The sequence below is a fragment of the Amphibalanus amphitrite genome, unplaced genomic scaffold (assembly GCF_019059575.1).
Source record: "Amphibalanus amphitrite isolate SeventyFive unplaced genomic scaffold, NRLGWU_Aamphi_draft 000068F_arrow, whole genome shotgun sequence".
NCBI classification, from domain to species: Eukaryota; Metazoa; Arthropoda; class Thecostraca; order Balanomorpha; family Balanidae; genus Amphibalanus; species Amphibalanus amphitrite.
In genome coordinates, this window is record NW_024881564.1 from 1051948 (window position 1) to 1064299 (window position 12352).

Sequence of the window (12352 nt, forward strand, 5' to 3'; positions counted from 1 at the left end):
TTAATTCGAATATCACACCGCTATAAACAAGTCAAATGGTGAATTCAAGCTTAACAAAATTCATATCGATCTAATGCGTGACGAGATCAGCCTGAATGGTCTCAACAAATGCCACATCCCAAACAGCACGCGTTTTATGCTGCTTGCTGAAGCCATGTTGGCGATTTGTAGTCCGTGGTGCGTCGAGACACATGTAAACTGTGAATTTCCGAGTCTGGCCCCCAATTTGTCCGTCGGATGGTCGCTCAGACGGTTCAGATCAATGCTCTTGTTTGTCGGGCGCGCCACAATCGTGCCTGTGGCGCCGTCAATTGCCAACAGATGGTTACGAATGCCACAATGCATCATTTTCAGTGAGAAGACAGGTTGAATGAAGGCCAAATGCGCTGCGGAACAGAAAGCACTTACAGACAATGCTACGCTATGAATGAGGTTTAATGCGGTGTGAAAGCGTAACGCATGCCTCCAAGTGAGAATACGGCCTCCATTTAAACGACATGCGGGTACCACTCCAATGTCAGACTAATTTGGATTCGATTTGTCCACAACGACCAGCGACCTACAACGCCATTCTCTTGGCAAATTGCTTTAGAGTGGGCGAAAGGTCAGAGGCTAATGTCAAAACGGTTTGTAGAAAACGGTGCTTCATGCGGGCCAAAATGAAACCACTGTCCCAAGTATCTACCTCTCTTACTAGTTTTGTTCAGGAGTTTGATAGTAACGATGATAGAGAGAAATTTCTCAAAGTAAAAAAATGTGTGCGTGATGACTATTGTAGAAACGTTGACGCAAAAAGCGCTTTTTATGTCTCTGTCGCGTATTTATGTTTTTTGACTTGCCTTTGAAGTCTCGAATTTCGTTACCAGATGCGAACGCAATTTATAAAGGCATCTGCAATAGTTATTTTTGGCTGTTTTAGTTTATCCATCTGGCATTGTTTCACTGATTTCGTAGGAATGACGAAGAAGCGAAAATATTCTTGAAGTATACGTGAGCCTGTCTTCCTCCATCCCTTGTGTGACCTTTCCCCCACCAGTTGACCTCTCACTCACCCCTCCACTGACCCTGTTTGTCGTGTGCCCGACAGAAGTCGTCCATCACCGAGGGGTGGAGCAGCCACCACTCCCGAGGACTGCTGCATCACGAGGCAGCCGTCCGGTACGTGGTCCACAAGCAGCCGCTGTCGCTGGACAGGTTCTTCCTGCACAACATCGGCGGCCAGGTGAGGATTTCAACAGCGTTGTAGGTCATATGAGGATCTCAATAGCGTTGTAGGTCGCATGATAATGCTTACAATATTATACAAAAGGCTAGAGTACGCTGAAACATCGATGACGGGGGCTGTCGCATTCTCCGGCATAGTGCGATGTCTTTTGTGGATGACGACCGTTTTCTTGAGGGGTTCAACGCGTAATTGTGTGACGTCAAATACTTACTATGGTGCCCTATCACATGTTGGTCTTGACTCTCCGCTGCGGTGCTTCCCCATGCTGCCTGCTCTGGGGCGTTTTTCGGACAGTTGTCTCAGTCTGACTCGTCTGCTTTTTGTGCAGGATGCGGTTGCCAGTCGCCTGGAGGGAGCCTTTGTCGTGGTACACCTCAACAGGTTTCAGCAGATTGCGGCCGTCTACACGCTTCTCGCGCAGTCAGAACAGGTCAAGGTAAGTATATACGGTTTATAGAAAATGACATTGTATATGTGGATTTGCTTTTTAGCTGCACTTTGCGCCGTAAACGAATTTTTGCACCAATATCTGCTTTTTCATAGGTAAACATTTGTATCGTCTCTTTATTTGGCGTTCTCCTGGAAGGATAATGATGTAACCTAGAAAGAATTCAAATCAGGCATCAGACTGGGTATATGTTCTAAAAAGAAGTTGATCTTAATTGCTCGTCCCATCTTAATTAGGAGTAACACTGTACGGGATGGCACACTCTCTTTTTTATTTTTGTCTCTTTATTTTTGTAGGTGCGTGCTATAGAGTGACGAATCGGCAGAAAATGTCGCAGTATTGATCATGTGAATGAGGTTTACAAGCTTATGGTCGGTAAAGCATCCTTCGGTTATAAACGCTGCTGCATTGTTGCCAAGAGTAAAGATGTACTCTTCCTGGTGTCAAACGACCATTCGCTCGTGCCTCGGTTCAGTCAGTGAACTTGAAACACTTGAAAATGTCATCAGCAGAAATTCAATATCGGCATCGCCCTGGTCACAGTGGCCAGCTTAGCAACCGTACAGTTCAGTGAGCTCGGTGACCTGCCATTGCGATGGGGATTTTCCTCCGTAATACTGATGCTCGGAACGCTACTTGTAAAAGTCAGCGAGAAATCATATAATCGACGCCCAGGCTTCAGCTCTTTGCAGGATAAAGTTCACCTTTGATTTTGTGATTTAACCCGCGCCCCAGTGTCAGTCTGGATTTTCCACGACCTGGTGTGTGTGGGGGGTGTTTGAACACCCCCTTTCTAACTCGGCTCCTGGGCCACGTAGCGACACGGAATAAGCGGCAATCGAAAGAACGTCAAAAATAAGGACGAAAACACTTCGGTCATTTTTTGTGTCAGGTCAAAGGTCAGGTCACCAGAGGTCACCAAAGGTAAAATGTTGACTATTTCAACATTTTGGAAACTGCCAACGGCTATCTCGGGAACCGATAGAGTTACAGCGCCGCGGAAAAGCGCATTCGATAGCCCTTTTATAGACCTTTCTGAGTGATGTCCTCAGATTTGACCTCAGGTCAACGGTTTAGCCTCCAGAGGGCAAAAACTCCAAAAATAGCCGTTTTTACGAAAATCGGGTTTTCGGCGATAACTTTTGACTCCAAAGAGCCATGGCATTACTTTTGCCAGCATCGTGTTCCTCTCGTCGAGACGCGTCGAATGAACTATAAGTTGACCTTGAAAGGTCAACTTGAAAATTTGACCTCAGGTCAAGGTCATGACCTGACCGGAAAAGGTCATGTTGCATATCAGTCGATCCGCAACGTCGAGCCGAACACATCTAAGGCGTTTTCAGCGCTCTAGCACGCCTCTATCAGAAGTTATTAGCGAAAAACTGTTAGATTCTGTTCGTGACCTGAGATGACCTCGGGGACATAACGAGGGGTCACAGTTGCCATTTTCCGGTTCAGTGTGTCAATTTTACCTACATCTCGATGTTTGAGAGTGTCTAGAATAGCGTTCGTGCAAAACAGACGCTTTTCAATTTTCTCCCATTGACTTATAATGGAGAGGCCGCAAAATTGACCTGACCTTAGGTCACCGATATCAAAATTCCGAGATATACATTTTATAGACACTGTTACCCTCATCAATCGCTGAAAGTTTCAAAGTGATCGGTCACTCGGTGTAGCTATGGCAGACATTGTAACTTTTTATGAGGTGAGGCCACTTCAAGTGACCTGGTTACCTGACCTTGAATGACCTTGGTCTGATATTTTCACAACATGTGTAGAATTGATGTATGATAAGGTGTACCAAAAACGGCGTTGCGGAGCGCCGCCGTTTTTGAGATATCTGCGAAAAACCGGATGGGGGGTGTTCAAACACCCCACACACTTGGGCGCGAGTTAAAGGCTAAAGCGACACAATAAGAAAACTGTGAGGCTACAATGGTTGGTGATGGGTAGAATGTCGTCCACCACCGCCTATGAGATAGTGTTTAAAAAATTATAGAAACAACTTCTGACAAGTAAAACACATTTTCAAACCACCAGCAAAAATTGTATTTTTGATAATTAAAATATTGATATCTTTAACATAACATAACATAACATGTATTCCATGTAACAGCAGGCCACTTGGGCCCAACGAGGTTACAGGTAGATGAACAAACACTGTATGTAAAACACGGTACAATTACACCATTTCATCGAACACTAGCCCACGCTGTTTATAATACAAGTCTAACTCATTTTTAAAATTACTTAACCCTCGCCCGTAAACGGCGATCTGCCACCTTCGCCCATGCAGGGGGGGGGGTTGGTGCGACCCCCCCTTGGCGTTTGAAAACGGAGCGTCGTAGAGCTTAGCGGAAAAGACCAACGGATTGCTCTCACCGAGATCTCGCGATTGGTGGTATATTTTTTGGTCCTAGGTCAACATTTGACCTACTTTTGACCGGTCAAAGGTCAAATTTTCGGAAAAATAGACTTTTTTCAACTTTCCGCGGCGATTGCGGCAAAACGGTGGGAGATATCGACTTGAAACCTTCACTATCGTGTTCCTTGATCAATTCTCTATCGTTTGGTATGTATTTCGTTTCCCTAGCTCTAAAAATGGCGCGTTGGGAGCGCCGGAAGTCGGCAAGGTCACAGTCGGCGGCAGAAATTCGAAAAATCAAAATTTAAATTTTTGAAATCTGATTGTATTTTTGGATTTGGAAGGTCCATTTGCTCCCTATAGAAGCTAATATTGCTGCATATTCCCATTGAGGTGACAAGAATTAGCAAAATAGTGGTTCGGGCGCTTTTCAAAAATAGTACCGGACGCTGTTCCTCTTGTGACGTCATAGCTCCGTGACCTGACCTGACCCGGTCAAGTTTCTTATACCATATGATAGCCAATACTTGCCCCAACATGCATGGGAAGTTTCATCACGATCCATCAACCGATGTCCGTACCACCGGCAGGAAACCTCGGGCGTTGGCACTCAGTTTGTGAAAATCCGGCCGGAGGCTGTTCCCTTTGTGACGTCATAACTCCGTGACCTGACATGACCCGGTCAAATTTTTTTTATAAAAAGATGCGCAAGGTTTGCCCCATAAGGTACCCAAAATTTGGCGGCGCTGCGCGCCGCCGTTTTTGCACTATTTCCGAAAAACCTCAGGGGGGGGGTTGCACCAACCCCCCCCCCTACATGGGCGAGGGTTAAGGAGGAACTATTGATAACTCTAGGAGGTAAACCGTTCCAAGCTTCTATGACCCTACTGGTAAAAAAGGACTGTCTTAACTTGGTTCTGGAAAATTTCTTTACTAGTTTGCACCCATTTCCTCTCGTGGAATTTGCATTGAGTGTAAACATCTTCCCAAAATCTAACTTATCAATCCCTTTGTATATTTTAAAAAGTTCAATCAAATCCCCTCTTATCCTGCGGTAATGAAGTGAAAACATATTTAAGGAAGCCAGGCGTTCTCTGTAGCTCATTTCACCCAGCCCACGAACCATCTTTGTTGCCCTCCTCTGCACACGCTCCAAAAGTTTTATATCCTTTTTTAGAGACGAGTGGCATGCTTGTGCACAGTATTCAAGATGAGGCCGAACTAATGAACAATAGAGTCTTTTCATCACTTCTTTACTTTTATATGATACATTTTTATTTATAACCCCCAACATTTTTAAAGCCTTTTTTCGAGCTTGCACATAATGGCCACTGAACTTCAGATCATTTGTCACCAAAACACCCAAGTCCTTTTCTTCCCTCACAATTGCCAACTTAGTTCCATTCAAATAATATGTATCGTTACTTTTTACTCCCAGATGAAGAACTTTGCATTTATCAGCATTAAATTCCATCTGCCATTCCTTGCTCCATTCTAAAAGAGCATCTAAGTCTGCCTGTAGTGCTCTTCTATCGTCATCTGAAGTAATATTTTTAGCTATCTTGATATCATCCGCGAATTTCCATATGTTACTTGTTAAGTCAGAGTCTATAAGATCTACAAAAATAATGAAAAGCAATGGTGCTAAAACAGTTCCCTGAGGCACACCACTCTTGACAGCTTTCCAGTCAGCTTGATGGCCATTTAGAATGACTCGCTGCCTGCGACCTACTAGCCAGGCCCCTATCCATTTGAGAAGAGGACCGTCTAAACCATGACGCTCTAATGTGATCAAGAGTCTTTTGTGTGGAACTTTATCGAATGCCTTGCTGAAGTCCAAATAAATTACTGATACACTGTTACTCCTGTCCAAAAGGTCTGTCGAATATTCAAGGAAATCTAATAAGTTTGTCAAACAGGAGCGTCCACTACAAAAACCATGTTGAGATGGAAGTAAAATCTCGTGTTCCTCAAAATGAGCAACTATTTGACGTTTTATGATTCTTTCTAGCACTTTACACACAACCGAACTTAAACTTACTGGTCTATAATTGCTCACTACAGTTTTGTTTCCACCTTTGAAGATTGGAATGACATTCGCACACTTCCAATCATCAGGAATTTCACCTGATTCTAATGACTCTTTAAAGATAATGTAAAGTGGAACAGATAATTCTCTTGCTCCTTCTTTTAAGACCCTAGTGCTAATATTATCTGGACCACTTGTCTTATTTGCTTTAAGTCTTAAGATTACACAAAGTTTTAGTTATGTCATCCTCAGACAGGTAAATAGTTGTAAGTTTAGGGTGTGTTGTCGATTTAGGTACATTTATAGGAAACTGCCTGAGGCACTCATCAGTAAAAACGCTCGAAAACTGGCCATTGAATATCTTAACCTTGTCGGCATCGTCATGATAAACCTGATGCTGACTTTCTATTGGTCGTCCAATCCTTGAATCATGTTTATTAAATTTATAAAAACCGAAGAACTTTTTCAAATCACCTCCACACTCATTGGCTAGATTTATCTCTGATGCTCTTTTTGCTTTTCTTATACTCCTTTTAAGTCTCCTTCTGGCTGAAATATAACTAGCCTTATTTTCTTGTGATGGGTTGGTTTTCATTTTGCGAAACGCACCCTTCTTTTCACTGAAATGTTGCCGTACCAGGCTATTAAACCAAATAGGTGTTGCGGACTTCCCTTCACGCTGCTTTTTCATAGGAATAAACTGATTTTGAGCCTCAGTGAGTGTTTTCTTGAAAAGCTCCCACATTCCGTGAACGTTTCTGCCTTCTAACAAAGTTCTCCATTTAATGGTTTGAAAGAATGCCCTGATTCCATCATAATCTCCTCTGGCAAAATTGGGCATGATCGGTAATGTAACCTTTCTTTTCTGTACTTGACCCTGTATGCTGAATCTGATAAGCACATGATCACTATTTCCAATGCTTTCGCCTGAATTCACGTCTCTGATAAGGTTTTCGCCGTTAGTCAAAATTAGGTCAAGTATTTCATTATTTCTAGTTGGCTGAACAACATGCTGTGTCAAAAAAAGCTCTTCAAAGTTTTCCCTGAAAAGCCTCGATTCCCAGTTTGCATTTGCACTCATAAGTTTTGGCAAATTAAAATCTCCTATAATGATTGTCCTTTGACTAATTCCACTCTCTATCTCCTTTATCATAGCTAAATCTGTATCCTTCGATTGATTAGGGGGTCTGTAGAATGCATATCCTTTCTTTTGCTTAATGCATATCCTGCGTAGATGGCGAGTAGGTTTGTCCTATAGCGCTTTTATGGAGGATCTCTCGCTACCCCGTCACCATCAGGGACGGGCTCGCGGTAGGCACTTTGATAATGTTTCCAGCACACCACACATCATACCCGAGCCCCGCGCCCAACCTGTCAAAGAAACTTTGTCGGCGTGGGAGCGAGTGCCACAGAAGAAAAATTACGTGCATGGAACTCGTCTGGATAGCCGAGACTTGGGTAGTGGTGCCGTAGGAAATGTTAAGTTCCGTACGCTCATCGCTCATGACCAGGGGCGCGGGAACTACTTTCAGACTGGGGGGGGGGGGGGGGCACACCATAATAGAGATCAACCTAGGATACCCCCAAATCTAGTTTTCTCACCGGTTTTATAGCAAGTTCCGATCTTCCCGACATTTGAGTCATTTGAGCTGACCTGGAAGGTCAACCAATGACCTAGAACCTTAACGGTTGAGTATTACCGGCCTGCGCCCGTCACGGACAACACGCCGGCGTTTCTTGCTGCGCTCAATCAATCAAGGACCGAACGGCTGGTGGTCCAAATGACCTCTTCCCAAAACATTAGCGGCTGTAGAGTGTAGGTGTAATACCTACCTACGGGCGACGGTTATGATTGGTGCTACTGCGCCTCTAAATAAAGAATACGCACGTCAACTGCGCTATTCACATGTACAATATCTTTCCATTTATACTCATACATGTCTGGGAGGTATGGTCTGAGCACTGAATTGAATCCGGCTGCTGGTCAAGCGTCCTTTCATCACAGATCTACTATGGTGGCGAATAGATGAGTCCATGACGTCAGGACGTCATTCCCGACTCCCGATTTGCGTCATCATCTCAATGCTCACCATGAATGCCCAGTTCCATCGGCTGATATGACATATCTACCTCTCTCTGCCGTTATAAGGCTGGGTAGGAGCCCGCCGCTGAAAGGGCTAGGATATATTTGGCGCTGGTTGCATATTTATAGGTGAATATGAGCGGCAGGTGGCAGCTGACGCCATTCATGTAGCACTATTGTGGTCCACCTATTCGATCGTTCAGTTATACTTTGACGCATGCCACGCAGACATCAAATATATCCGAATCGGGAGTATGTCAGGCTCTCGATATTACTTGAGGCAAAAGACGTAGGTATAAGTTATGGGTGCAGGTACGTAAGTTGTGATTCATATCCGATGTCCTTGCTGTATACTGTGTAGTGCGTACAATCTTACATGACATGAACAATTCAGCATGTAACTGCAATATCGTCAAATATAGCAACTTATCAGCGACTGAAGTCGAACAATGAAATTAAACCGCTGCTATCCAACATTCCCAGTTCAGCCGCTGCCGCATTTCGAGACTCTTGGCTTTAATTCTACACGTCTTCTGCTAAACGCTTCTATAATCTATATGCATCATAAATGTGTGTGATTGGCTAGGCTAGCAACCTCTGCAGCTGTTTGTAAATGACGTTCAAATTACATAAATGACAGTTAAATTACAAATAACCTAGAGAGTTTCAAACCCGGCCTAGTGACCGAAGCTTTATATAGAGCCTCGAGCGGGAAAGCCGACGTCAATCGTCCTCAGTTCAGCGGAATCACACAATTGCGATTCGACTAAGCCTATTGGGTAACGGTGAAGTGACTGAGGCATTTTTTCCACACCGTTGACCTTTTCCAGTGCAGGACTTCTATAATTCTTGCTGTGAAAAAGGTGCCGTTGAGTGTTGCTGAACCCGGCTTAATTTAGGCACAGCAGCGAACATTTGGTTGAACGACCTAAGGTTTTTAAGTTGATTGATAAATAACAAGTGCCAAATATTGCCATCGTTCTGCTCTGAAACCAGCATCATGTAAGCTTTCATCAGCTTACCAGAACAGTGAGCTGAGAAAGTGGAAGGCCTATTTATTTGTGGAAACTGGAAAGACGTAGGTACACTGAAAAATATTACCACCTTATTGCGAGTGCTAGATTGAATAAAAACAACCCTTTTAACCCATTTAGACGCCTTCACTCCATTTCTGACAACTAGGTACTTCTGGATTTGTTCTGAGCCACCGGGGTCGCAGCACAGCGGGCGGGCACCGTCGTCAATTCCAAACTTATCTGGCAGGATGCGGGTGCCGGTCAGCCGAGGCTAATGCAACCGGTACGCCGGTCGTATCCCGTGGCACATAGTGGCACGTGGGTAGGTAGTGGTATGTGGGCGTCAAACGTATCTCGTAGTCTACACGTGAGTCACGCTGGTCGCCCCTGACGCGGCTGGATGAGCCTGTCTGACAGTGAAATGCGGGGCATTCTTCGGTCGCTCGACGGCGACAGGAGAGCTTAAACAATTTACCGTCCGTTTAAACAGTTTTCGGCTCGGTGAGCGTTTCATGTTCCCAAAGCCGCCGGAAATGAAATACATTGGTGTCGACGAGTAGGGTAGGTCAAACTACGTGTCATCTTTATACAAATGCATACCTGCATGAGAAGGCGTTGTGGCATGGACAGAATCCTTTAAGTGTGCCGAGGAGAGACATTTTAGCGCATTAGAGTCATACATGTTTCAGCAAAGATGATCCAATGTTTAACGGGATCATTTGTAGTTTCACAATGCGGCTCGTGGATGGTGGTCAGACGTGCTCGCTTACGCGGTGGGTCATAAATTCGAAAACGTCCTCTTGTATCTTGCAGCTCCTTAGATGCGATCCGGATTTGCAGTGCATGGGAAAGCGTATGAGAAATGTGACGATAAAATCAAATGAGTTTAAATAGCCTAATGTTCTTGATACCGCGATGCACCCGGCCAAATGCATTATACGCATGGATATGAGAAAATACAGATCTGGAAGCTGACCCAATTGCGAATCAGTGGGAGCTGGGACTCTGTGAGAGCATAGCCCTAGCTCTTCTACTTTGTCAGAGAAGAGACACTCGGACAGTTGACCAAATCCCGGATCCATGCACATGTCTGCCTCGAAGCGTGGAACATACCTTCGATTTATGATTAGGTATACATTATGTACATAGGAAGACGTACATAACGTTCCAAAAGCAGTATTATAAGCTCAAATACATGTAGCACAATAACGCACGATCTCGAAGATGGTAACCTTGTCGACAAACTTCCTTTCTTGACCAGATAGCGTAGGCAAATGGCAATTATAAAACCAACAGCAGAAAGCGTTGAGATTGAGAAACATTTGAAAGGAGACCATGGAACCTGTGCTGGTCGAATAGAACTGACGAAGGCAACCTTTCTGAGAGACAACGGAAATTACCTTTGAGTAGGTACCTGTAACTACCGACTGTCATGGGCTCGTTCCTCGTATGTATGTACCAACTAGTCTACCTCCCCCCCCCCCCCCGTTCTAACGCCGGTCTTGATTTCCTTCCATCTGTTACAGACGATGTGGATCACCAAGCTGCGTGAGGCCCAGGACAAGTGGAAGCGGACGCTGCAGAACACTGTGTTCCGTGCCACCACGCCCGAGCCGCGGCTGCGGGCTCCGTCAGGAGCCAGTCCCCAGGCGCACCACCACCACTGACCCCGGCCACACACCAGCGACCGCGCGGAGACCTTCTCCCTTCACCGCGCGGAGACCTCCCTTCACCGCGCGGAGACCGACTCCCTTCACCGCGCGGAGCCCTCCTTACTTCAGCACCGGTAACTCCACCATCTTCTGACAGAAACTCGGCAGCTGTATTTTAAGCACAAATAGGAACTATCTTCCACATCCTTCACTCACTGGAAAGTGTGCAATTAGTTACCCGAACGAGCTGACATGACGGTATCGTCGCATTTTCTTGATCTCTTGTAAAGCTGAAACAACTGCGTCGTTTCCTCTTTAGTGTGGAGCTCGCTGCTCGCCATTGACACTCAGCGCGCACATATTAGTTGCCTCAATACTGATGTTCTCAATCGCTGTCTCGGAGGCGGGAGAGATGTTATGAGCACACCCTTTTGGGCCGAGAAACGGGCGACAGAGGCGGGTGGTCGTCAGAACCAGATTTGCTGAGTGAGGCGCGCTCTCGTGTACCTAGTCATTGTGTGGGCGGCTCCAGACCTCGCGGTCATCTGCTTGAGCTGTCCGCGAGTCTGTGCGCGTCCTGTGTCGCGAGGAGCGTGGTGGGAGTCTGCTTCACGCCGTGATTGTTGGATGAAACTGTCGCTCGCTGTTGCTGCCAGGATGTGCGCCGCGTCGTGTGGCTGCTGTGTGCAGTGTCGTCTGCTTCATCGGAGAACGGGCAACTCTGTATTTTTCCAGTATGAATGTGCGGAGGTGTGGAAAGAATGTGGGGACCTAAACGGGCGTATTAGTGGAAATCCATGCTAGTCAAATGGGTCATGGGAAGACGTGGGGTTTAAGCTGTCGCATAATCTCTTCCAATTCCAATGCATCTAGTTTGATTTAGAAATGTAACTTAAAAAGCGTTCTGACTTCTGACTAAGCTTGTTTGGATCTGCGAGACGAACCAAAAAGGCATTGGATTGCTCATCAAAAATGTTCAAAATTAGCGCAGCATAGTTGCATTTTAAGCCTGTGATACTCTAATCACTATACATGTGACGCGATTGAACGGTCGAAAGACGATTAATTTTATCGCATGACTGGGGATAAATGTCGCCTACCTACCCTATCTACCGTGTCATCACTCATGTCTGACACTGGCAGTGTGCCAATATTGAGTGACACTGGGCGATGTTGACCTTGACCTGAGGTCACGGTCGACCTGCTCTCAGGAGCGGATTGAGCTAGTCAGTCACATGGTGCAGGGTGCCAGGTTGATGGCCGGTGGAGGGCGCCATGTTGATATTTTCCGGGGGTTAGAGGCGGGGCTAGGGGACGGGCGGCGGGAAGGGGTGGGAAGGGCGAGGCCGCCGGCCGGACCGATAATTCTCATTGTGAAACGATGGCCGGCGTTCGCCGTCGTCGGACAGCAATGCTGAGGGGAGATGAGACGCTTTCGGATGACTTGTTGACGCACTGATGAATGTCTGAGATTTTTATATGTCCGTCGCAACTATATCGCTGGTCAATAAATGTTTATATCATGTTGGTA

At 45.7% G+C, this 12352-nt stretch overlaps 1 protein-coding gene across 3 annotated transcripts in view; it reads left to right on the plus strand.

The window, feature by feature from the left end:
• Positions 1 to 12352, plus strand: part of LOC122378906 (pleckstrin homology domain-containing family G member 5-like) — an 87934-nt gene extending 75582 nt beyond the window's left edge. For all 3 annotated transcript variants that reach the window (XM_043360547.1, XM_043360548.1, XM_043360549.1), the window contains 3 exons: positions 1088 to 1222; positions 1554 to 1661; positions 10696 to 12352. In XM_043360547.1, coding sequence (XP_043216482.1) covers positions 1088 to 1222; positions 1554 to 1661; positions 10696 to 10836 — 384 coding nt within the window. In that variant the 3' untranslated portion in view covers positions 10837 to 12352. The remainder of the gene's footprint in view (positions 1 to 1087; positions 1223 to 1553; positions 1662 to 10695) is intronic.